Source organism: Colius striatus, chromosome 8 (assembly GCF_028858725.1).
Source record: "Colius striatus isolate bColStr4 chromosome 8, bColStr4.1.hap1, whole genome shotgun sequence".
NCBI lineage: Eukaryota > Metazoa > Chordata > Aves > Coliiformes > Coliidae > Colius > Colius striatus.
The window spans coordinates 13,679,540-13,707,235 of NC_084766.1; the positions used below are offsets into that span (position 1 = coordinate 13,679,540).

At 38.2% G+C, this 27,696-nt stretch overlaps 1 protein-coding gene across 4 annotated transcripts; it reads right to left on the reverse strand.

The window, feature by feature from the left end:
• Positions 1-288: 288 nt before the first annotated feature.
• On the reverse strand, positions 289-27,696 carry RUFY2 (RUN and FYVE domain containing 2). Of its 4 annotated transcripts, none has more exons than XM_062001520.1 (18): positions 27,636-27,696; positions 24,465-24,638; positions 23,930-24,047; positions 22,487-22,588; positions 21,096-21,219; positions 18,858-18,919; positions 18,412-18,477; positions 16,505-16,571; positions 15,248-15,349; positions 14,400-14,516; positions 13,683-13,850; positions 11,610-11,707; positions 7,593-7,712; positions 5,370-5,499; positions 4,705-4,799; positions 3,694-3,742; positions 2,692-2,769; positions 289-1,928 (listed from the first exon to the last, which is right to left on the reverse strand). In XM_062001520.1, the coding sequence occupies exons 1-18, from the start codon at positions 27,637-27,639 to the stop codon at positions 1,785-1,787; spliced, it is 1,818 nt and encodes a 605-aa protein (XP_061857504.1). In that variant the 5' UTR covers positions 27,640-27,696; the 3' UTR covers positions 289-1,784. The 4 variants fall into 4 exon arrangements, with proteins under 4 accessions (XP_061857504.1, XP_061857503.1, XP_061857505.1 ...); XM_062001519.1 differs by having other exon boundaries at positions 16,505-16,574; XM_062001521.1 differs by lacking the exons at positions 23,930-24,047; positions 27,636-27,696 and having other exon boundaries at positions 16,505-16,574; positions 24,465-24,495.

Sequence of the window (27,696 nt, forward strand, 5' to 3'; positions counted from 1 at the left end):
ACCGTTTTTTGGGAAGTCACTTGCTAAAGCAGGAGGGAGCAGCAGCACCTATATCCTAGGACCAAACCCGCTGCCTCTATACCTGCCCCACACAAGCAGCAGCACTCGGTCTGCTGTGTCATGCACAGGGCAGCTCGCAGGTCCCCACTCCCTGGCACACACGAATACCTAAAGTGACTTGAACAAGTCAGAATCAACACTCAAAATACTCTCAACTACAACTGTAAATAAAGTGCCATCAGTCCCATGGTTAAGCTGCAGATCAATCCAATTTTATTTTTTTCCCAAAAGCTATTCACAGATTTACAAGTATTTGGTTTGTATTTTACAAAAAGTTACAGCAGGTAATTTTAAAAACATTTTTTTTTACAAAAGCTACATAAGCGACTCCATTGAGGTGTTAAAAACAGCTCCGTTCACTTCTAGAACATTAACTAAATACTTATCCTTGAATGGCAAAGTGAAGCCCAACAAGTGTGCCAGAACAATTACAAGGCCTGTTTCAAAGCCTCCCTTTTCCTGTTGGTAAGAACATTCCCTGGCTCTGGCTGAAGGAATGACCAGGGTGGTGATTCTGCTGATGGCTTGTGGGTGGGTCACCCCTGGGGAGGATGGGGGACTGGGTCTGGTGCAGTGACTGGCAGTGAGGACAATTATCAAAGGGTGTTTCGTATCAGATATGAGGAGATTCATATCTGCCTACAGGAGGAATATGGATCTTCATTCCAGCAAAATTGTCATTCCACCACTGGTGTGCAGAGCAGTCAGACCTAGACATGCTCAAAAGTGCTCTGGTAAAAAGATGAGGTTTAGGAACAAACTCTGAAAGATGGAGAAAGATGATGGCAAAATAAGGAAGAATCTTCCTGTCTACCACAGGAAGGATGCAGTCCCCAGGATTTAATCCTAGTCTTGGTGGCAGATTCCCTCTGCTTCTAGAGGTACAACAACTACATGTGCAAGTCTGAAAGCACCACTTACACAAAACCAATGGAAAGACACTTTTTCAAGGTTATGGATAATGTCAAGCAAAAAAAATCACGATGGACAGCTCTCAGTGGGAATATGGAAATGTCAAATTAACAGTTAATTTCAAACATTATTTCAGCACAACACACCCTTCAGTTAACAAGTGCTCAGAGGCACCCTTCGTTACCTGGCTGACAATCTCCCTCCATATCTGCAACTACAAGGAACAGAGCTGTCAGTGCAACATTCTTGGATGTATGAAATCTTGATAACTGAGGGGAAGTAAACACACATACGGTTTTTGCAATAACCTATTGGACCACTTCATTAATTGCACCACTTTTTAAAAATGCAATTTAAAACTGGCTACTGCACCATTTGGCTTCACAGCAGCACATCACAGGCACATTCTGCAGCAGAATCAGGTTGGGCTTGTTGCAGACGAGCCTGTAAAAGCAGGTAAGTGTATTTTCCAACATTGTCCTAAGGACTAAGATATTGATCAAATACATGTTAACAGCAAGCCTCCTCGATAGGTTGCTCTGCTTCCTCCAAAAGAGCTCCTGAGACATCTGTTAGACTTAACATCGACGTCTGTATTTGTAGCATGTGCATTTTCTACATTTGGGTCTCATTTTCTCCACTTGTTTCAACAGGAAGCAGATGAGTAACTTCTCCGTGGTACTTCAAAATGCAACTCTAAACTGCTTACCTGAAATCCTGGAAACACTGTTGTACTGTTGGCTGCTTTATTTGGTTTGTTTTGTACAGGATTTTCTAAATACCAAAAGGTAATAAATATCTGGAAAATAACCTTATGGCACATTGGAAGAGCACCTCTGTATAAGGATAGCATGGCAGGAATCACAGACCCGAACAGGCTTTGGTGAAGAAGGCAGAGGCAGTTCATTGTCAGAGCAGGCATTACAGAAGATCTCACCACAGTTTCTACAATGATGCTGAACAATGAGGAGAAGATTAAAAATTAATATTTACAATGGAAATAGACTTGGTAATTGGATACTAATAAACAATATACACAGAGCAACCTGAAAGGCGATTCCTTCCACTTCTTTGGTCTGAGCATGGAATCACCTTTCAGAAGATAATCCATCTAAATCCCAATCTATGATGTGATCCTACACATGCACCATGGTCTGTCTAGGACTATAGATTTTTTAATGTATCTATCTGTATCTGCTTTGCAGATTCAGTTCAGTCCCTGGATTAAGAACACACTCTGCTATATAAAAGTATAAGCAATGCTGTTCAAGAGAGTGGATGATTCTGCCAGGTAGCTCATTGAGATTTCACTTTAAAAGGTAAAATAAAAATTATTGCACACACCATAAACCACAGAAATTAACACCATATTTTGCTTAAAACAACAATGAACTCATCATTTCTTAGTCTATAGTATAAAAGAATGTCATCAAAAGGCTTCCACACATGTCAAATTGTAACAGTGCCAGAGCAGACAAGCGTTTGAGATGATGCTTCCACAAAGGAGGCTGAATAGTTTTTAAGTATGTTCCTTTGCAGCACTCCACCAAAAGGCATTGTTTCTTTTGAATTTAGGGCCATTTGCTTTGTACATATCAAAGACATCTCAAAAATAACTATGTATTCATCTGAGCATTGACATTTCATGCCACACCCCCAAGATAACATTTTTCTCATAATACATGTAAACAAGTTGGAAGAAATGTAGTTAAGTTTTACCTTCCTTTTGGAAAGAGAAAATTCCTTTTCACATAACTTGCAATGCGTAGCCTCCTTGTCCTTCAACCAAACCTGGCCCTGGAGAGAAAAATGATCACTAACTGTAGGTACCTGATGAAGTTAAAGTTTGGGTTCCAGGGCACAAGATAAATCAAGAGTAGCACCTTTACTGCCTGAATTACTTAAATCCCTGAGGTCAGTACAATGTCACAAAGACACTCTAAAGCGGCACAAGACTGCTCCAAAATACTGCAAAACCCTAAGAGAAAAGACAGAGGAGGAATAGGTGCAAAGAGAACATGCTTGAGGTAGTAAAGCTGGTCAAGAGCCGAGCTGGGAAAAGCAGAAAGGTATCCAGGTGTCAGAGCTGAAGCCTGTTTCCCTCCCCATCACACAGAAACAGTCCCAAAGACGGAGGGAAGCACAAAAAAACCCACTCAAAAACAGGAGAGTGTCAAGAACTGTTAATTTCCTGTTGTCTAAATCAATTAATAAAAACAGGAAGCTGCTCAACAAAACAATTTCAGCCACTTAGACTGAAATAATACACAAGGTGACATACCATGTGATTAAGCACGTGCAGACGTCTCTGCTGGCAAGTGCTTGCTGCATATCTTTTAAAAAAAGTTCCAAACCTCTCTACATTACAGATCATATTTTATCAGCTTTGCTGCTACAAGTTTACTTAACTCCCAGGATGAACCAGTATTTCTTGATCACCGAGTAGCTGTATGTAATTTAAGCTCAGTTGGCTACATACTCCATCCCAGACACACTCTGTAAAGGGTCTACACCACTGCAAGATAAGTTCTCAAACAAGAAAAATCAAAAGCATCTGAACATCTTTTTGCCATGAGACTACAGGGAGCCTGTGGTTATTCCCCACCGGAGGAAGTCATATGAGCCTTCTGCATAGCTGCTGTTGGAGGGCAGTCTCCCCGTGCTTATATCAAAGGGAGCAGTCAAATACAAAAGTCTCTCTTTCCTCCAAATATTACTGACCTGCAAAGCTTTGTTTGCTTCCTTTATATCTTCTATTTTCAGCTTTGATCTAAAGAATAAGATAATGTTATTTCAACCTTCTGTATTGTCACTTACAGTCTAACAACATGAAAACCTGTATTTAAAAACTTAAAAGCAAAGTACTCTTTACTTTTAGTTACTATTTCACATTAGAGCAGCATCCAGGAGATGCAATCAGTAGCACTCCCAGCTACACTAAGCACTATAGAAAGACAAGCTCTCTCCAAAGAGCTCAGATCCTCTGAATGGCTGTAAATTTGCTTGGGCCTAAGTAGACAGAAATTTGTACCAGCAGAGCTCTGTGCAGATACCCAACACTGGCACACGGCACTGGTACAAGACCAGAGTTTAAACTTCTGCCCCTGTACAAAACCATGTTATGTCATTACAGAGAAGCCTCCCCACAGCCATCCAGTACCAACCCACTCAGAACTGAGTCACAGTACATACTATCAGAGCAAAACTTCTCAGAAGACAAAGATCATTAAATTAAACTTAACAACACATAACAATGAGAGCTTTGCCTGGAGCTTACTGCTCAGTATAGTCTGGTAAAGTAACCCCTGACACTCCCTACAGACCTACAGATTGTCACACCGAGATTCTTCATCTCTTCAAAGAAAGGAACCCATGAACGTGCATTGTCACAAAAAGATAAGTACTGTCCTAATGAAGCTGTTATCTTCTGCTTGGGTTCTTTGTGAAGCCACAACAAGCAAACCAGCCAACCCTTTTCAATGCAAATCAACTTCCAAGGCCCTCAGGCCCTTTTAAACTCACATTTTCTGTTCAGGGCACTGTAATCACCCATGAGTTCAGTTAGCCCACCAGCCAAAAACAAGCACACCTGACCTAACCAGACATCTTTCTTTTTGATAACTGGTGAGGTAAGGCTGTCATACACAGTTTCATTCCCATGAGCACCATCCTGTTATTTTTCTTAATTCAAGTTTATATGACAAAATTAATTATCACTAATAATGAAATTACTCGCTCAGCTTCGATGCCAGTTCTTGGAGAGCAGCTTCTTGGTCCTGACATATTCTTTTCAGTTGCTTGTTCTTTTCCTGAAGTTTAAGGAACTCCTTAAAACAAAACAAATAAACAAAAAAACCCACAATTATTTTTAAAAAATTATGTGCCTACAGAACTGCCACTACCCAAAGCTGATCTCACTAGGAAAGCCAAGCAACAAACACTGTCTATTAAGATTTCCAAACCCAACTCAAACAGCAACATCTCAGGATTCATGTTTCTTAGACCCCCAATAGATGAAGCATTTCTGCTTCTGCAGTCCTCCCTAGGAGGAAAACAAACCGACTTGCTTGCAGAGATCACTGCCACCACCTACCCACGTATACTGCACCAGAGAGAAACTGAAACACTTTCTGGCCTACCATGAAAAGACAGTTTTCAATAAAAGTCAGAAAGAAAAACCAGGATTTGTCCTTTCTTTACTCAGAGCATTGAGTTCAGACCTGAGGACTACATGGGGAGTAAATAACCCCATTTTTTCTCTTAATCTCTTTGTAAGAATACGTTAACCTCATTCTTCTTATCTACTTGCAGAAATTCTTACAAAACTATGCCTAAGCCCATAACTAACTTTGCAGCCAATCTCTAAATTACTAGCCACATTTTACTGCTGAATTTACTTTTTTAAGGTTAATTATTTCTTGGGTCCCTGTTCTCAGATGAGATACTGTTTCCTTTTCCTTTTGAAGATCATCCTCTAAGGTTTGCCGCCACTCTTTTTCTATCTTCAAATCTGTTTCCAGCTGAAGCCTAGAACATGCAAAACAAACAAACAAAAAATCACTGTGCACAAGAGTATCATTTTTTAAAAATAAAAATGAGTCTATTTTTGTGTGCAATATACTAGTATCATAATAGACAAATACTCCATATGTTTGCTAAAGCAGAAACAATGCATTGATACAAAACGATTTTAGGCTTTGGTGTCATAAATACAAGAAAATCTTGCCACTTGGAAAATGCTTTTAAAAAGAAATGTACTTAAAGGACTGAGAATGTGGCATCATTTTGAAGAGCTGACCTTTGTAATAAATGAGCAAGAGAAGATTAACCACACACTTCACAAGTATTTTTAAAACATGCATAAGGCAAAGTTCCCTTAACCTTACAGAGCTTGCTTCTACAATAAAACAAACCAACCATGCAGAACCCTGCCACTGGTTATGCAGACAATGAGTTCATGTGTCTCTGGTGCTCATCAAATATTTGAGTTTTAAATGCTTAGATGTGACTCTCCTGGTTTAGACTAAGGCTTATAGCATTTTGTAGAGAACTGGAAATAAAGGAGGAAGGACTTCAAGTTACTATTTTTATTGAGCTTTTACATAGCTGAGGTTGACTATAAAGAGGGTTCTAAATTCTGTTTGTATAACTGGAGTCCAATCAAAGGAATTTGGGCTACTCCAATGGAAGACCCACCCTAAGTGGAATGTCACTATTGGCTTCACGGAAGAGGTGGTGCTTAGAATGTTACACAGAAACCAAAGGATGGAAGCACACTGCTCAAGCCTCTCGATCTAAATTGTGCCAACACAATAAAAGAGGAAAAAATCTAAGAGTAGTCATGCAAGGCTTTTTGATGGAAAACCTGTATCCACATTAATTTTCCTGTCTTAAAACCAAAACCGTTTTTAAAGGCAAGACTTACATTTTGGGACACTACCTCAGCATCTGGCTGGAAAAGATCAGAAGTGAACATGACCTTGAGGTTTCAGAATTGCAGAATTCTAAGGCTGGGGTCTGAATTGTTGTTTTGCCAAAATCTGCAAAGATGACTGTGGTAGTAAAGTGAACATTTGTCATGACAGTTAAACAAGTTTATTAACATTCAGAGTTGTAAGAGAAGCAGACCGGGCTAATAATTGGAATTGGAAAGGACCTTACAAGAGCATGTGGTGACAGGGTTGTAGTAACAGGACATGTGGCAATGGCTTTAAACTGAATGAGGGCAGATTTAGATTAGGTATTAGGAATAAGTTCTCCCCTGTGAGGGTGGTGAGGCACTGGCACAGGTTGCCCAGAGAGGTTATGACCGCCTCATCCCTGGAAGTGTGCATGGTTCAATGGAGCTTTGAGCAACCTGGTCTAGCGGAAGATGTCCCTGACCATGGCAGGGAGGCTGGAACTAGATGATCTTTACAGTTCCTTCCAACCCAAACCATTCTAGGAGTCTATGAAATCACTAATTTTTAAACCCCAATCTTTGTTGTGTCACAGACTTACACTGCCTTAAATAATTAATTTATCTTTCCAAAGGGAAAAAACTTGCCCTTACAGGGAGCTTTTTACCTTACATTTGTATTTAAATCACTACAGAAGGATTTAACAGGAGAAATATCAAAGAGATGGCTTTTACATTATTTTTAATATTTATCATTCCTGTGGATTTTTATTTGTTGCACAGTGACAAGTTAAAGCATTTCTACCTTATTGATAAGCCTGATCAACTACACTATTCTTATGCCACTTCTGTTTAAGTTTGTTCTACTACATACTTGTGGGTTTTGTTAAATGTGTGTATTACTACTTCTACTACACTACGTATTTTCCCCACTTATGATAACTTCCTCGTGAATTAAGCTGGCACTTTTAGGCAAAAAATAATGTTGTTCTTCCCCTTCCTTTTAAGCTGCATACCATTTTTAGAGGCACCCAGAAGTAGCCTGACTTTCTTGAAATGGTACATTTTCTTCCACTTTGCCAGTATCTAACACAAAGATCTTTAGTACTTACATTCCATTCAAAACCATTTATGAACAACCAGCCAGTACTAAGACACAGGACATATTGCAACGTGTATGTTTACTGCTGTACAAGTCTCCCAACAGGAAAGATTTACTTACAGTTGTTTCTCCTTCTGGGATAATTCTTTCTGCAGACTTTCAGATTTATTCACATACTCCTGTTTAAGTTTCTCGTCCTCGGTCTCAGCCTCCATTTGAGCCTTCTCTGCTTGCTGCAATCTGGTGTAATTCAAATCAACTTTGGGTAAAACTGAAGCTAGAACTAGGGTGTAGAGGGTGAAGAAGACAAATAAAAGAAAAATGGGGAAATAGAAACATTTCTAAATAAAAACAAAGTTTGGGGGAAACTCACAAACTCAAACGAGAAATCCATACAATGCCTACAGAACTAGCTCCTGGGTTTTTTCATACAGTAAGAGAGTAATCACTGTTAGTAATCACTGGTTTATTTTATGCTCATGAATAACAGATGCCAAAGCATGATGATACATATTTTAGTATCGAAGCTTATACTGTAATGCGCTTTTTTCCCCCTGTAGCATGTGTTCACGTGTCATTTTTGGAAGGGTTTGGGGTTTTTTCCAGAACAAATCCTGTGAAGGTACTTGGCTTGTACTAATCACCCATTAAGACAGGGCAGAGCATGGGCTGTGCAAAAGCAGCTCAAAACAAGTCAGGCATAAGGCTGAATACAGAGCACTTAACTAGCCTAATATAACATGACACACCCTGATGGGTCCCACTACCTTTATAGAACTACCTCAACTACATCATATTGGTAAATGAATTTAAATAATCTGTATTAAAATAATGCATTCTTACACTGGTTAAAATAGCTCCATACTATAGAGAAAATAAATAAAACCAATTAATCAAGCAATGAAGGATTTTTTCTTTAATCTTTCCTTTCTGAATTCCAGGGGGTTGGCTCTGCTTCAGCTTGCACTCCCTGTGGAATCCATTAGTGCACTGTGGTTCCTCTCTGCTTGGTCACCTCCTCAGTCCAAAAAACAGATGGATGTAATGCAACAAAACTAAAGGTACTAAAATGGGACTTGTGCTCTATCACGGCTACACTTGCCTTGATGAAAAGGCCAGAGAGTAAAAGAGCCTGTAACACACCACTGCATGTTCCCGTGTGCTGTGTCGTGTTTAACAAAACCATTGCAAGAGCCTCTCAGGAAAGTGGTGGCAGAAATCTATGATTCTCTTTCTGTGCTTTACTTCTCACTTCCCTGCAGCTAGCTGAATGCAGAGCAATTCACAACTCCCAGTGTCAGCTAAAAGGAAATTAAGTCAGCAATACAGCTAACTTTGTGCTTCTACTAATGAAGTTCCACCAGCAGGAGTTTCCAAAAGCTGCCAGTAAACAAATGAAAAAGGACCAGAATCAAATTACCTTCTAAAGTGTGCACTATCTCATTCAGCTACATCAGTTGTTTTAAGAATGTTCCCTATCTCATTTGCACAGAGGGCCAAAACATGTATGGGAAACAGACTACTGGGAAAAAGCAGGGTCAATTCATTGGGCAGAAACAGCTGAACGAAGCTACACGGGACAGTAACACCAAAAGCAAGTCAAAACCCTTCGTAAATCACAAATTAAACTGCAGCAGAGTTTCCACAACCAAGGCAGAAAGGGAACTTGCTACCCCAGAAACGTGCTAACCAACCCAGTGCTAACAGCACTCTAAGCTAGCACCAAGGCTGACTGCAGCAATGTAATTCAGAGAAGTGCTGAGCAGGACAGAGCCAGCAACAGGATTTGTGACTCAGATGATACCGAGGCAGGTATTTGTTTGCATAGATGACAGATGTTAACATATCCACTCTGCTACAGTCTACCTGTTGTTCTATTCAGTGTTTCTAGTTTGGATTTTCTTTGAGGATGGGAGACATTTCTTTTTATTTCATTTTATTTTTTAGTAGCCAGCTCACATTAAAGGCTCTTTCTGATTCCAGACCAAGGAATAAGGTTGTATAATCACGGAGCAGAAATTCTTTTTGCATTACTGCATCCTGCCTCCACTTTTGCAAACACATTCCCTTCTGCTGAAAGACCTTAAGATTCTTTTCCCAGTGAACTCTCCCCTGACAGTTCTGAGTGAATATGGTGCAGTGCATCAAGGGCAGTCGGTAGCTAAAACTCTCTTATTTTTGCAGTGCAGACAAGCAGCAACTCGAAGCAAAAAAAGTGAGTTGTAAAGATCTGTCTAATGATGACCGGAGGGAGGGAAAAGGGATTGGGCAAAACCACACGTTAGGATTACAGGTCAGACCGCCACAGACAGGCAAGATCCTTGGCTGACAAACATGTTACACAAGTTCAGGATCTGGGCCTTAAAATAAATCCTATATATCACTACTGCTTCTGCTGTAGCTATCACTGTGCAGCTGTTCTAGGCAGGAGTCAGAGCTACAAAATTTGCTAGAGTGCTGTCCTTCGTGGCTGAAGCCCCAGTGAAGTCCAGGCTCCAAACACATTTTAATCCAGGTCACACTGGCAAAATGAAATTGTGCTTTAGCTGTTTTACCCAATAATTCTTCCGCTGCACATACAGAACACACATGTTGACAACATCCTCTTTTTTCAAACATATCCTTCTGATATAGCAGTCAATTCCCTTTCCCCAAACTCCTGTCACTCTGTTTAAGAAAACAGTGATAGTTACAACCAAGAAATCCTACAGCGAGCACGCTTTTGGGATGAACACAGCCTAAAAGTCAAAGAAATAAGCAGTCCAGAAGGGAAATATTGGTGAGAAGGGCTACTTTTTATATCTATTAGTACCATAAAAATAGAAAAAATCACTAATGAGAAACAAATGTCATTAAAATGTACAGCCAGAGCAAAGAGAGCTAACCTTTTAAAAGAAACTGTTTGACAACTAGGAAGTGATTAAATAGCATAAAACAACTAGCTTAGGTTTGCTTAATAATAGTGCAGTAGCTTTTTGTTTGTTGTTAAGAGGGGTAAAATGAGATAGGAGATGATGTGCTTTCAGAAAACAAAAGAGAACCCATCTACGATCAGTTACAGTGCAGGATTTCTAATACCACTTTATATTTAAAGTTGTAAGTTTAAAATTCTGAAGTTGTATTTTATCGGTAATTATTTAAAGCCAACAAATCTGGAGGAGCTTTCAGAATGATATATCTTTGACAAGTTTATACTGGTGCTGAGCTTCATTGCTGGCACATTTGACAAATGACATTGCAATAGTCCTAGTTTGAGTTAACAGATCTTTGTCACTTCATGAATGCAGTGGACAAAAATCAAAGACAGATGAAGGCAGCAAAATAGTAAAAACAAGAATTGGGATAAAGGATAAAAAGAAAAAGAAAAAAGAGGAAAAAAGGATGTCAATAAAAGAATACTCATGTCACTAATTTTTAATATACATAACCATGTTTTTCGTAATTAGATTTAGATGAAAAAAAAGACATGTCAAACATCAACATGACAGGGCTTATGGGGATGTTACACTTTACAATTAAAAGATTGATGTTGCATACAGGCCACTCAACTAAAACATGAATCCCGCTGCAGCATTTTGTAACACATGCAGTCTAACCATCGTGTAAATTTATATACTGGAATTTTAGTCTTTCGCTTTTCAACCTTCAGCGTAAAAACTCACTAGGTCACTGAAAACAACGGTACTTCCAAAGCAAAGGGCAGCACTTTTAATAGGTTCAGCAAACACAGCAGTGCCTCATGAAGGCATTCAACTTTTTATATTAACCATATGCCTAATTATAAACAAGATTAGTGCTTTGATTTCCATTGCATTTCATTCATATAGGAAAAGATAAAAGAGGTAATAATGAATCAGAGTTTAGAAATAGCTGAAAGAATCATTTTTGATCTCAGCATAAAAGCCTGGAACCAAAAGGAAGATGGCGAAGAAAACTGAAAGATTAACTCTGTATTTAAAGTAAAAGTGTTTGTTAAAAATAAACCACAAATCAAATAGTAAAGCACTAGTTAGTTTCACAAATATTATGTTTACATTTTCTAGGTGCAAGCTACATTTCAGTGGCAACTGTATCAGAATGAAGTCAAATGTAAGGGGATGGAGACACAAATGAAGAAAAACAAAGACGGGCTTGTACCTTTGTTCTAGTTGTTTCATAGTAGCATTGATTTGATTGGTCTTATCCTCTAATCGACCAATTATTTCATTCTTTTCGTTCATAGCATCTTCAGAAACCTGTGTTACAAAAAAGATTAAAGCTGAAGTAGGTACTTAGTGCTGTTACCTCATGGTGTTTTTTTCCTCAGTATCTGAAGGGAAAAAAAAGAGTTAAAATGGCTTTGGGCTTTGGTTCTTTTTAAAACATTCCCATCTAAAACAGGGGTTGACAGTACTTAAAATTTTATACCTAGTAAATTTGTTGCTTTGTACTCTAAGTGTAGATGCTATTTAATAAGCACTTATTTTCCATTTTAGTTCCCTTACTAATAATTTTGCATAGTCCTGGGTTCAAGCTATGGTTCTCCAACTCTGACCAAACTACCATACGCGCCTGAAAATCTTTTAAGACTTTTACTAACACGTTTCACAACTTTTTACTTGCTTGCAGAGCTGTTACATCCCTCCTTTGAAGTTAAACAGTTCTTTAGATAAAGAACATTTATCTAAATAAAAAATTATCCTTGCTGTATAGTTCAACACTGTCACTGGTCCCTAAACAGTAGAGACTGGGCATGATTAAACTATTTAAATCTGCCCAGGAAATGGATCTGAATGTTATTAAGCTAAATTAGTGTTACCCACATTCCATAGAAGTACAGCTTCTAAAGACAAACAAATCCCTCAAGATCCCAACATACAGACTAACATTCTCTTCTTATTTTGCTTTCCAGATCCATTCACATTATTCTTTCTCTGGTCCAGTTTCCCTACAGTAGCAGGTAGAAAAGCAGCATCCTTCATCCATCACCTCAATTACCTCTCTGCAGCATCCTATTTTTTTTCCATTCATTCTGCCAAAGATTTGACTGGTTTCTTGTGCTTTTTTTGACAACTTGTTTCATAAATCAAATTTATATTCTGCATAAATAATTAACTGCTAAACTTCCCTGGTGTTTGCCATTTGTTAACTGCACAGTTGATCTCTCAGATTGATACTCACAAAGCAGCACTGTGTTGTTACCGATTTCCTTAGTTTAACAGATTAAAAAAGAAAAACAAAACAACCTCTAATTAGCTCTTTCCATTTAACAGTCTTTTTTCCAAATGTCCTTCCTTACTTTGAAAGTTCAGATCTCCTCTTTAACTCTTCACTACATACCTGCATTCTCTTATTTTTTTAGTACAACGCAGGCCAAAGTGTCATTATCATAGCATCATAGAATGGTAGGGGTTGGAAGGGACCTTTAGAGATCACCTAGTCCAACCCCCTGCAGAAGCAGGTCCACCTAGATCAGGTTGCATAGGAACATGTCCAGGCAGGTCTTGAAGACCCCCAAGGAAGGAGACTCCACACCCCCTCTGGGCAGCCTGTGCCAGGGCTCCCTCACCTGAACAGTGAAATAGTTTTTTCTTATATTTAAGTGGAACTTTTTGTGTTCCAGCTTCATCCCATTACCCCTTGTCCTGTTACTATCTACTGTAGAAAAGAGGGATGTCCCAACCTCCTGACACCCACCCTTTAGATATTTATGAACGTTAATAATATCTCCCCTCAGTCTCCTCTTCTCCAGACTAAACAGCCCCAGTTCCTGCAGCCTTTCCTCGTTTGAAAGATGTTCCAGTCCCCTGATCATCTTGGTGGCCCTGTGCTGGACTCTCTCCAGCAGTTCCCTGTCCCTCTTGAGCTGAAGGGTAGTGTAAATAAACAGTGTATCACTAAAAATAAATAAAATAAATAAAATAATAATAATAAAATATAGATATAAAATAAATAAAATAAATAGTGTATCACTAGATACTATTTATTACTCTTTATTCCACATAGCATGTTATTAGGCCATCATCTTATTCTCATGCTCTTTTCTTCTACAAACCCACTAACACAAAGTGACTGTCTTATGAATCTCTTTGTGTGAAATTCTGCATGCATCACTAATGATCCAAAATGACAAGCTGACCCAAGAAACAGCAACATTTAACTAAACTAAACGATAATGCATCTCTCTACTCAAAGTCACCTCATCCATTTAACAGCAGATTGTTTCCCTACCTGCAGCTTTTGGTACATCTCCATGTTAATTGCTTTAACTTCATCAAGCTGCTGTCGAAGGCCTATGAGGGTATCCTGCTTCTCATGGATATCCTTCTCTAGCAACTTCATGGCAAGTTCTATCTCATGTTTCATACTAACTTGAACCACTAGCTCATTCTCCATGTCCTGTAAAATACAAACACAATGCAACACAGAACATTTAAATAATTATGCAACATTGCATCTCTGTTTTGAAAAAGACAAAAGATAACTAACAGAGCTGCAGCATCACTTATTTCACCACTTCATAAATTCTGCCCTCTTTAACTTTGCAAGTTATCCACTACATAAAAACGACACTCTCATGTACTTAGTGACCAATAGGTTGGGATTTTTCTTAATTTTGGGAGAGCACAACTCACATTATAAAAGATTACCCTGCCAGTGTTGCACAGAGTTGCCTAAGTATTAATTACCAAAACAGAACTGAAGGATTTCTATTCTCACAAGAAAGATTTAGCACACGTACAGAGCACAGATATAAAGCATACAGTATTGCGAATAACTTACCTAACATTTCTCAAAGAAAATGCATTTCTTTACTACACTTTAGCAAGATTGTTACAGATATAAGGTATTGATTGCAAAAGCAAAAATAGAAATATTTATTTACTGACTCTTCTGAAGCATAATCACTTCTAGAAGTGCTGTGTAATCATAGAAAGGGAGACTTACTTGTCGAAGTTGTGATTCTTCTCGAAGCTGTCTATGTGCTTCATTGTACATTTCATCTAAACCTTGCCTGGAGTGTTTGTATGTCTGAAGTTCTGCTTCAACATCTACTTTAGTTGCCTGTAAAGACACGGTGAATCTATATTTCTTCATCACAAGTTGAGCAATTAAAACCATGTATCTAAGACTGGGTAGGGGAAACGCTTAAAAATAAACACATTCTTCAAGCACAGCTCAAACACAAAAAGAGTTGTTTATGCTATGTGGTCATCAACTTTATAAAGAGAATTGAGTAAATCTAGCAAAACAAATATCTGTCCTGCAGTATAGCCCTTCTTCAGTAAGTCACTGTAATACACAACTGTTTCAGTACTCAGCCATCCAAACATCTGCCTAACCTATGCTTTCACTCATTATTCTGCAAAACACACACAAGAAGTCACAAACCACAGCTTAAAAAACCAAAGTTCAGCAATTGTATACATAATTAGTCCAGGTAACATTCCATACATTGAGACAGGTCAGAAGAGACAGCCTGCCAATTCAAATATGTGTCATTTTGACACAGTTTTCAGGTAATATTGCCTTAAACGCTCTTAGAGATAGCTTACAGAAAAATGGTACATGGAAAAAGTATATGGAAAAATGCTACAAAATTTGCATGTAGTTATAAAACAATCTTGTGTTGTAATTTTGATATATCATGCCATTACAGAGCTTCCCAGATTTAACATGTCCTTTCCCTCGTAACAGTTGGTATAAATTTATCCCAGCAAGTTGCAACATAAGAACATTGCAATGACAATGAACCACACGACATTACTATGTTAAACATGGTAAAACTAACATACCTCTAGATGATGCTGTGTTTTCATTAAAATAAGGGTATTTTCACTCCTTAACTGATGGTTTTCTTCCTGAAGTTTAATGATATTGTTTTTGGCTATTGCTAACTGAAAGGGGAAAAAAAAAAGGAAAAGTAGTGTGATCACTTTTGTGAATGCAAGACTAACACATCCCCTGCTCTACTCTCAGTCTACCAAACAAAGGTTTAATTGTTTTTAAGGAAAATAAAACACTCCTGGTTTTACTAATGACTCACTTTTGCTACACAACAGCACGTGCATCCAAGGTTCTTCATTATTTCATGTCTGGTAATGAATATGGTTTCTTTTCATTGCTTTATTAGACTTAAAGACTCACAGTTCCCTGTCCCCATCTTCAATTTATTCTTTCCATTTGGATTTAAATATATCCAATTTTGTTTGTTTTTTTTTAAACTTAGCATAGCATTATTATGTCTTATTACAGAAGAAAACCTCTCCTTCATGAAAAGAAAACATATTTAGAAAAGAAGAAACATTTTAACTGGGCCCTAGAGTATATACCTTATTGTCAGCCATCTGATCAAATCAGCTGGGCTGAAGGCATGTAAAGGAACAACTGTAATCCTTCGGAAATTAACACTCAGAGAAAATGTTTTCCCTCTATCTGGATACATTAATACCTAGAGGAAGGTAGGTATCCCTTCAACAGCTGAATTTAGATGTTGCAATTCTCTACTTCATTAATTATTTCTCAAGCGGCTCAGATGAAAACCAAAACTGTGTTCTTACAAAGCTAAAAATATTGGAATGTAGTCAGGCATCAAAGATAACCAGAAATATGGGATATACATACAAAATCAGATTGTCTTATAAGCATATGGTAAATAAGAAAGAAACAATCCTTTGGCTAAAGCTGAGAACAGTAACAGAAATTGCTTGATGAACTACTTTCTGTCTCTTCATGGCAATTGGTGTCACACGTTATGGTCTAGTCATCTGCACAAAATCAGACTGACAGTTGGCATTAAGAAAGGCTTCTCTTCTGCTTTTAGCCAAGGTGGAAAATTGCAACGTTCTACAGAATTAATTTACTGATGCAGCAAACTGCCTAGGCAAGCTGACTTCAAATCCCTGCACCTACAGCATCTTTTCTTCAAGCCAAAAGAAAGGTATCTGAACATATTACACAGAACTTATGTAGATTAAAATACTTAAAGTATATTCAGAAAAATAGTGTTTAAGATTAAATAATATCTATCCTATATTACTAAAAGAAAATACCTCTTCGATCAGTTTAGTGTTTGATTTCTCCAGTGAATCAACCCTTGCATGTAGACTGCTAACTGTGCTACTGAAAGAGAAAAAGTTAAGCAAAATTACAGCAATCCTCATTCAACCAAGCTCAAAAGCTTTAATGCAAGTTACAATGATTAATCATTAAGAGCTAAAGAGTCTGCTCCCATTACTGGAGGTTTCCCTAAATATAAGAAAATTCATTTCCTTTGTTGGACACTTATATACATCTTTCCAATTACCAATGTCATCCCTGTCACTTAAACTCCTGGTTGAGTGTGACTTCACATGTATTCTCCTTCTCTTTAATCCTCACAGTGATATTGTATCCAAATAAGTTCCCTTAAAAGGCAATTGAGAAGCCTGGGTTTTTTTTCCCCCCATATAACAAATCCACCCTGCAAGTTCTCGTACAAAACCCAGTTCTTTCACAAAATTATTTGCTTCTCCACATTTTGAGATTTATCCTCAGGCTACGCCTTTCTTGATGCTTCTTGACTTCATTTATAAGTTTCACCAGAATGTTAGTCCCTTTTATTACTCCGCAGGTTTTTCATTGCATCGAACTACATCCAAGCCTTCTCCATTAACTGATTTCCTATGTCTACTATAAGCATGTTTTTATACTGCACTTCACACAGAGGAAAAAAACCCACCCTATTCTGTAATACCATTTACTTTTCCACATATATCTTCTCTGGGGTTCTCAGAAGTTACTACTTCGCTAACAATGGAAGGTAAAGGAGATTAACGTATTTTAGGATGTGCACAAAGGGGCAGCTGACCTGAAATAAAATAGGAGGGTTGTTGAACCACTGGTTTGCAAGTAATTCCATGCATAAATCAGTGTATGAGAACATACTCAATACACAGGAGGGACACCCACAGCTATTACCACACAAACACCACTGTTATTAATTGTGATAGGTCCGTTCTCTTCCTTCACTTACATTCATTTTGCTCATATTTGACACACTCAGTTATTTTGCACTGTTGAAGGTTTCCAACACGTTTCAGTGACCAATACAATTTCAAATCATCTTTAACAATTTCGATTTACAAATTTCAAATCAGCAATTTCAAATTATCTTTACCCCAGCAGCAGCCATACAGTAACTAACCATCCAGATCATCAGCATTAAAAGTGAAAAAATATGATTATACTTCAGAAAGATATCAAGAAGTTCAGCTATACTACAGATTCTACACAAGTTCTTTGTAGGTTTGTTGTTTAGTTTTGTTGGCCCGGGTTTTTTTTCTTTTTTAGCTCCTCACACAGTTTTTTGCACAATAGTCCTTACAAAATTACAACCATTGTTCCTCTGTTTGCTCAGTAACAAACGCAGTGGTGGACGAGGTTTGCTCCATTCAGGAAAGTAAAGGGGAAAGGACACTTTTCTGAAAACTGTTTCTAGAGGAACCACAACTCACAGCGTATCAATATTTTTCAGCAAGCAATGAACCTACTGAATTTTGGTCTTAGGCATTAAAGCTACAAACTAAAATATCATGGAAAGGCAAAGAAACAACAATGTGTGAATTCACGTCCATAATACTTTCTGAAAACTGTTAAACACAATTCAGTTAAAATCCAGATCAAGCTTTTCAGTCCTGTGAAGTTATGAATTGTGATGACCTGGTTCAGTTTTGGTCTGCTGTTTTTTCGTTTCTTTGAAGAACAAAGGTTCTGTCAAAAACAAAAGCATGACAACTGAGACTTCCTGAATCTCTCCAGAAGAGCACATCCTTTCCAACTTCACTACGGACTCAGTCTAAGCATTAAGAATTTGCACTTCTTTCTCTGAAGTTTGCTCACAAAGCTGTGGTACAACAGGAATTAGATGTGTTTTACCTGTAAGCCTGGCCTGACATACATACTTCAAAGTAATACTTACTTCAGTTGCCTGTTCAGTTCTTCAACATAATTCTTTTGGTCCAAAATTGCAGCAATCTGTACATCTCTAAAGCAAGCACATTATAAAATTAGCTTTAACAAGACGATGTAGTGAACTATGTAGTGAAAAGACATGTATCTATCATATGCAAATGTCCATCTTAATTGTGCTTTTTAAAAAGGAATCAATTGCATCTCATAATCATGAAGTCAACAACTTATATATTGTGACATCAGCGACAGAAAAACAATGCTTTGATTGCAATTTATCAACATGAAATATTCTTAAAGCAAACTAGCAATACAGAATAATGTAGCATGCCATTCTACTCAAGATGGGAAGATCAGAAGACTTAGGAAATCTGACTTATTTCTACAAAGAGCAGGACACCAGACAAGAACTTAATTTGTTAACCTGCAAAATCTGAATATTTAGCAAGGACATACCTTTCCTTACCCCCAATGTCATCATCGCTCTTTAAATACATCGAGAAATCAATCACCCCCACCTAGGGGAAAGCAAATGTACAGTTTCAGATCATACAAATAACTGCTGTTGATATTCACGGTCTTGCACCTATGTAATTGCTAAAATCTCAGTTATATCAGCTTTTTTAAGGTTGGATCAGTTTCAGCCAGAAGCTCAAGTTACTGAACTGTAACATGTTAAACAATTTTTCTGCAATTCTTTTCTAAGTGTAGTCTCACAGTTTCTGTTTAAAGCTACCTTTGAACAAATTTAACAATGTACAATATATCAAATTCCAAACAAAAGATGAATTTTAACTTCTGACTGAGCTTACGCAAGAACTTACAAGAAGATTCTCATTTGAGGAATTATCAGATAGTACTCAACCTTGTCATTGATTTGAATAGAGTTGTGATAATTTGTTTGCAGCATTTCACATGATTTCCTATCACAGTACATCTCCCAAACTGGTATTTCACTCATGTTTAGTCTTCCACTATTCCTTGCCAAATAATACTACTTCTCCACATGTGCTGAATCCCAGGTGTGCCAACTCAACTGCATTCATTTTTTTAAACATTGATAACTCTGAATCTAATAAATCTATTTTCTATTCAACTATCATTTAATCACATATACTATAAATAACATTACTATGAGTTCTGTTTCCATCTCTATTCACAGATCTCTAACCAAGTATTTAACCATCTTTGCTTTATCAAAACCTTTTCTTTTTAGTCTCTAGCAGTCTCTTCACAGAAGTGTTTCAATCTCTCTGACACATCTTGAGCTCTCTTTAGCTTTAGAATACAAGTAATTTGCTAAGTCTAACAGTTCCCTGCTTTATGCAATGCTCTCCTGTCAGTTTCCTATGACAGTCTTCTACTATCATTCTTTCCATATCTTTCCAAAAACCTCTCTTCTCCAAACACTTATTCAAGCAAAATACTACCTCTATAAAAAAGTAAAATGTTACCTCTATATAGAGATATAAGTATATCTCTATATATACTTTGTTTTAATTCTCCATGTGTGCATACACACATTTTACACATTTCACCATTGAACAGTTTTCTTGTAACACATCAAAACTGTATTCCTGGATGTGACTTGCATGATCGTGAACAAGTTTCTCTTTGTGCTCCATACAATTTGCTGCTTCTGGCTTCTTTACAAAGGTACCTTATTTATACTACTCTTCACAAACAGAACTACTATAAAATCTCATCCGGACAGCCACTACTACTTCCTCAGATTGCCTCCCTTCCCACTGCAAAGCCAGAAAGTGACCTAGATAACAAAGGTATAGCTAGCAATAGGTTTTGTGATTTATAATGCACATGTATTATTCTCAATACTAAGAACAGCATGTTGATAGATCTACTGTAATTACAGGCCTTTCAGTGTTACATCATCTGGTATGCAGCATCAGTGCCTAAAACACTAGGTAGTAACTAGCACAAAAATTAACAAATTAACCCTATGATTCAACAGCACACATTCCCAATTAGCTATAACTTTGCCACAGAAATTGCCTTTTCATCAAATACATGCTGAAATACAGTAATAATCACTTAAACTATTACAGTTTTCTTCCACAAAGAAGCTGGGAAAAAAACAATGAGAACCAAACTCAGTCTACATTTATTTATAAATACTTGTGCATCTGCCTTTAAAAAGAATCCATCAAGATGTTCTCAGGAAAGATCAGAGGTCAAAGTCAAAGTACTTTGCAAAGGAGGAAGAACTCCTTTTCAGTCTAGGACTGAAAACAGTCACCTTGTTAGAAGATCTGTTATTACACTACACAAAGCAAATTTTTGTGTCAGGTCCTTGTAACACTCCTATCATGTTCCAAAGCAACAGTGAATGGACTGCAGGGGATAAACTGATTGTTGAACCATACTTATCCCATAAAGGATACGGACAAGTTAAGCAATTAAGATGGAAAGAACTCTGCATTGCTACTATTGCAGCCATTTGATAACAATACATAAAACTTTGCCCTTGCACTCTGACAATTATCACCACCTAAAGGTCTGATCCAACTGATACTGAGGTTAATGTAACAGCTCCCATTTTACCAGCTGTTGGTATTACGCCCTGAACAGCCTCTAGTAAGATTTCTAACAAGTCACAACTCTGTAGTAACAAAATTCACTGTACATAAACATATTATGGATTTCATGTACATTACTTTACCTGTACTGACTTACTTGTGAATCGAGGTCTTCTCCCTTCACACACAGGTTAGCATCTATCACATTTAAGCCAACTAATAGCCCAACAATAACTGCTCCTTCTTCTTCCATCATTAGTGCATGATACTCATAAAATTCACTGTTAAAGAAGAAAATTGCATCTTTTTGTTATATTCAGTATACTTACATCCAATAAACTAGTAAGTGACATCTAAATCAGAATTGTTTCTCTTATTGTACCTGTACTCCAACATCCTCAAAGATGAACTGGGTCTGCCCATATTTTCACCTCATTTAAAAACTGAAAGTGCAGTTTGTCTCAGAGGCTATTAAAAACAAAGACATTACCTTTGGCTCCAGAAATCTGAGCCACAAACTGCTGGAGGGCTGGGAAAATTGTAGAGCAAGTCTTACTTTGCCACTAAAAAAAGGCTAGACACTTGCTATTAGTGACTTTTGGATAGGATACTGCAACAGATGGACGTTTGGCCACACTGAGTCAGACAATTCTTATGTTACTAAGAAACACTAGGGAATGCAAAAGAAAAATGTTAAAAAATTACCTTGGGTGAAAAAACAGGCTTGAAATTAAGGAAGCCAAGTAAGAGATTAAATGGTTAAAAGAAGAGACAGAGGATGGGCTGAAACGCTAAAAGGGTTTTTAAAATACAAACACTTAACTAAACAAAAAGAATATCAACATTTACTTCCTCCACCTTGCATTTGCATTTTTTAAATAAAGTGTTAGACTACAAAAACTGTGCCTTCAATGGAAAAGTCATTAACTATTGAACACCAATGTCATCCTGACACACCAGCATTATCTAGGTATATAAGACAAGTATTAGAAATATGTATAGGTTATAGAATTTAAATTAAGATGAACTTTTTTTTTCCCCTTTGTGATTCAACTGCCTCATCAGAAAGGGGAAGTTATACTAGAAGACAGCTAGTTTTACAACTGTGACAGTTCACAGTTTGAGAACTGTGAAAGGAAAGTTCAAGGCAACATAGCTCCATGCAATGGTAGCTCAGTAGGAAACCATTCATATGGTAGGGGTGAATTAATCTCCTCTCCAGAGGTTTCTAGTCCATATTCTGCATGGCGGAGGAATACAGCAGGAGCCCTTCCCCATCATCCTCATCTATGAAAGAACAGTCAGGCATGTTGCAGAACACCCCTCCTACATGATGGGGAGGACACATTCCTTCGTCTATCAGCTGGCCCTCAATCTTGATGAGGTAGAAATGTTTGGTCTCTCTACCCTGGAGACTGAAGGAAATCGGCCCACAGGCCAGAAGCTACATTTTGCTACATACATTAAGGAGTAAACAGATTTCCTTTTTTTTCCAGGAGACTAAACCTCTAAAAACAAATCATCAACAAAATCTACATTTTTTTTTACCTGAGAAGATCCCTCTGAATAATTAAACAGCGAAGGTAGTCGGCCATTTTCTTCTGCATTAGTGCTAACCGTAACCAGGCCCGGGCACGGCCCAGCGGTGTTCTGAAAAACAGGGCGTGAAGACACAGTCCAAAATCAACAATGTATCAATCAACTCACTGTCTTAAAACACCTTTTATGTGTCTATTGGTAGAGTAATTCTTATTTCTGAAAGGGTATTTTAAACTATCAGTTCACCTACGCAGTCTGGGAAGCCAAAACATCCAAGCTTTGGGATAATATCAGAAAAATGTTCATCAGCTCAGTTGGGCTTGGGAGCAGACCCTGGAAAGATCAGGAATAGAGGAAACAGAAGTGCCTTACAGTAAAATTAACTCTTCTGCTCAGAGAGTGAAAATATGCAGGTTTCTACATGTTTTAGTACTTCAATGAGCTTTTTTTTTTCTCTGATAGCATATGGCTAGAAGCATAGAAATGCCATTTTCTGTAAGTCTTCAGAGGAACTGTGAAAAAAGTAACTGAATGTCCATTACCATTTACCATGCAAGGTTGCCTTCCCAGTCCTGTTCTCTGGGTCTACACACCATGTACTGAATTCTAGATTTAACTCATACTTGTTTAAAAATTCAGTGGTATCTTATAAAAACAATTCAAAAAATATGAAAAGGTATGTAACTGGCAAACATTAATATCCAACAAATTAAACCTAGACCTTTAAATCCTCCTTTGCTAGTGCTTGTGCACTTTGAAGTAGTAATCATACAAAAGCAAAAAAAAACCCAAACAAAACCTACATGCTACATCAAGACAGGAAGAGTGTAACACACTTGGCAAAAGGTATTACTTCATCTGACCTCAATAAGAGTAAATAATAATTTACCTGCCCATATGTTTTAGATAAGGTCTAAAGCTATAAATGATACCTCTTACGCTGCCATATACCAATCACAACATAACTAAACCACCTTTTGGAATTGAATGTATGGCCAATTATAAAGCTAAATACAAAAGCAGAGTGCAGAAGAATTGAGAAGGATCCTACACACAAGAATATGAAAACCTGCCTAAGACTTTAACAGTATGTTAGTTTTGGTTTTATACAGCTTTTGCTGATTGGACTTGGGTGTTTGCTCCAGATGTAAACAACCGTCTGTTTAACACACAACATGTTCCTTTTTGCACTGTTTTTTTACACCATTCAGGAAACTTTTCTCCCAGGAATATCAGAAAAGAACTCAAAAGAACAGAAAAATATTAATTTCTTATCTGTTTTGTGGAGAACATGAAAAGTTATCAAGATTCACCTGTGCTCTCCCCCAGTATCATGCACTAGATGTTTAACGACTTGATTAATGCCAAATAAAATCATGAGACATTTGTAGATTCCCAATCAGGTCCTTTTTTTTTTTTTTTTTTTTGTTCTATTTTAACAATACTACTTACTTAAGGCCAGGCAAATCTCTGACACTTGCTGCTATTTCCTCAGCTTCTGGATATAACTTCTCCACAAGTTCCAGAGGCCCCCAGATGGTTTTATTGTAACTTAGAAAGGACTTTCTCACTAAGAAAAGGAAAATTAAGTAAATCAATTTAAATTACTGGGGTAGCTTCTTTCAAAATAGCTGGTGTGACAAAAGGGTTAACTCCTGAGCCTAGACTAATATAACTTTGACAGTGGTCAGTTCACCAGTATCCAAAGCCATCTTCCAAATTAATTTGCTGTGATCATGAAATTGCTGTGCTAGAGCAAAATAATATAAGAAAGATGACTAGCTAAAAATATAAGCTACATACATACATTCTGTTGTGGTAATTTTTCGATTGCTTACAACAAATGGTATACAAAAGAAGTCGGTAAATGTGGAAATATACTTTGTGAACTATTATTAATGACACAATTTTAAAAGGTTTATAGAAAGAACAAAAGAAAAATGGCATGTCTGGGATGAGAAATATGCAGCTAGAGCTATTACCATACCTTTAAGGCCATGCTTCAGGCAGTGCTCCATGACAACAAAGAACTGCTGCAATGGTGGGTAGTCAGAATCCAGAGTGCGGCCAAAGCTCAAAGCTGATTCAATGAGTCCTTTGATACTCAATTTAGCCATGTTCAGTAAATTTGCTCTTTCTACAGCTGTAGGGTCCTTTACAGCTAAGATTAAAAAAAAAAGTTATCATAGAAGCATTACTACAGTTAGAACAGACCTTTAAGATCACCAAGTCCAACCGCTAACCCCTGCCAAGTCCATCACTAAACAATGTCCCTCAGCACCTCAGCCATATGTCTTCTAAATATCTCAAGGCATAGTAATTCCACCATCTTCCTGGACACCCAGTTCCAATGCTTAAAAACTCTCTCAGTGAAAAAGTTCTTCCTAATCTCCAATCTGAACATCCCCTGGAGCAACTTAAGACCATTTCCTCATGTCCTATCATTCATTACTAGAGAGATCAACCTCCATCTCACTTTAACCCTCTTTCAGGTAGTCCAGTGCCCACCCCTGGACATAGTCCAGCACCTCAGTATCCCATTTCATTCAAAGAAAAACTTATCTTCATCTAGATAAACTCCAAGGAATAGTTTAATAAGTGCTATAAACCATGTAGCCACTCTGACAAACACCAGTCTTACAGATCTTACATTGTTTTAATAGGTGAATTAAAAAACAAGGCCAGAGATGTCAGTTCTCAGGTACTATGTTGTCCCAGTGCATCTCAGCAGCAGCCAGTAATTGCAAATTAAAACAGGCATCAAGTCCTGCACTCAAAATCTCTGCTGCATAACAGCAATCAGTGCCCTTATCACGATACCAAAGCAGCATTCCCATTAATTTAAGTATCTATTTGTTGTACTATAGTATCCTACAGAAATAAGACATCATACTTCTTATATATAACTACTTTCTGCTATAGTCTTAATTTCAGTGACATCAACACATGCTTTCCTTCTCAGGCTGTAGATAGCCTGAGCCAGTAAATCCGGAGCAGTTTCAGGAAAATATTACATATTACACACTGAAATTTCAGTTTCCTATACAGCTACAAAGTATTTTCTACACAGCAAAGCTTAAGAACAAAAGGTTTTGCTTTAACATAAAAGCAGTTTTGGTAAATTTTACCAAACATATACTACAAAAATACATTTGCTGATCAAATTTAGCCAGTAAAAAACCATAGTGTTTAAAATCATCTTAATCTGACAGAATAGACAAAGTTTTTCCTCTTAGAGCTCCTGCTACTGATGAAAAGAGTGTTTGGAAGGTTCTTATTTTATTTTCCCCTGTAAAGAAGCAGTTCAAACATTCAGGCCATCCTCTATTTTGCCAAACTGAAACAGACAGAACAACCTTTTGTTTATTCACCAAGATCAAAGTAACTTGGAAAGGAGCAAAAAAAGTTGATGATTTACTTTTTTTCTGCTATTTGCAACTAAATCTAATAAATGAAGTAAAAAAGAAACAAGTGAAGAGCACAGATCATCTTTTTTTTTTAAGATGTTGAGAAATATGTCAAAATATCTCTGCAGATTTGTATCCAAGAAAAAACATGAGGTGACTTTTCTGTAAATCTGAGTACTAGTATACAACCTTATCTCTTTGCACATCAGAAAGCATAAAGAACTATATATACTAAAACCAAAAGGAAAAAATGCTAATTATTGTAACATACACTTTCTCAGTTCCTCGAACAGCAATAAATGGATTTGCCTCATTTCTTGGTTACCACAGCTTTAGGTATTCAGGTATTACATATTAGAAACAGAGATAATTACTTTCTAATTTTCTGTATTCCTAACAGCCTTTCAAATGCCAAATTGCCCAACAGTACACAATATCGCAGTTTTCTAGGGTGAAAAAAGAACGGCTGAGATGATGTATCTGAAACAATCTGAAAATGTACTTTTGTAGTCTCTCAATTTACCATTATCTCAACAGAACAAACTAGAAAGTATTCTAAGACACAGCAGACAATTAGTGACAGTGCTCTGGCACAAATTTACTCAGATAGTCTCAGCTCACTAGTTTGTCTCTTCCTTCCTGCTCAGCTGCTGGGGACTGAATCAACCCTGTCGAGCAGCACCCGTGTCTAGAACAGAGGGAGGTTTGCAACAACAGGAGCATTTCTATTGGTAAAGCTCACCTTAGGCTTCCTAGTTTATTAGGTTTGCTACTGATAGTACTAATTGTTAGTGTTATTATAGGAAATCCCCTGATGGATTCAGACTTGAGGTGCATAGCTCTCCCTCGATATATAATTAGCATGCCCAAAGGCATCCTACAAATTCCTTTTTTGAGCGACCTCACTTTGTCTTTTGGAACTGATTCTCCCCACAGTTACTGTCTTTACCGTCAGCCCTCATGCCTAGGTTTTGTAAGGCAGAAACACATTTTAGGTCTGTTTTAAAGTGAGGTGTACTTGCATATAGCAATTTCTTTTGTATCGGCTTTTTAGGAAAAAAATAACAATTCCGAATTTCAAACAGCATGTTTTCTATTAAATGCAGCTCAAGGAGTGTATAGAATAGACCATATGTACATGGCACGAAATGAGCTACGAAGGGCTGCAAAGGGTCCTTCTCATCCCAAGGCACCAGCCTCCAAGCGCCTATCTGCAGGTGGCACTGATGTCGCCAGCCTCACCATCGTCTGTCTCGCAAGGCTTGGCCCGAGAGACCACATTCCTAATCTGGATGCGCAGCCAGACCCTTACTGCAAACAGTATTTGTGCAAAAAAACAACCTCCGGCTACGGGCTGTACCTCCCGACAGGTAGCAGAAAACGTATTTTCCGCTACTAAAGCGTCCTCACCAGCATAAACCGCTCAGTCTCCCCAAAGCGCGGTCCCCCGGCACAGCACCTGGTTTCCATCACCGCCGGCCGCACCGCCCAGCGACACGGACGGAGGGAAGCAGTGACAGACCCGCCCGCGCCCGCGCCGCCACCCCGGCTGACAGCGCGCGGGGCCGGGGCCGCCCCCGACGCCGGGCCGGCACCACCGCCACGTCTCGAGGCCGCGGGCCGCCCCCAGCCCCGCTCCCGCCGCAGCACACATTTTCTGCCCGGGCGGGAGCCTCCGCAACGGCGCTGAAGCCACTGCTAACCCGCGGCGCCCCCCGCCCAGCCCGGCCCCGCTCCCTGCCGCCGCTCACCCATGGCTGGAGAGGAGGAGCCGCCGCCTCAGATGCTGCCTGCGGGCCCTGCGGCTCCTCG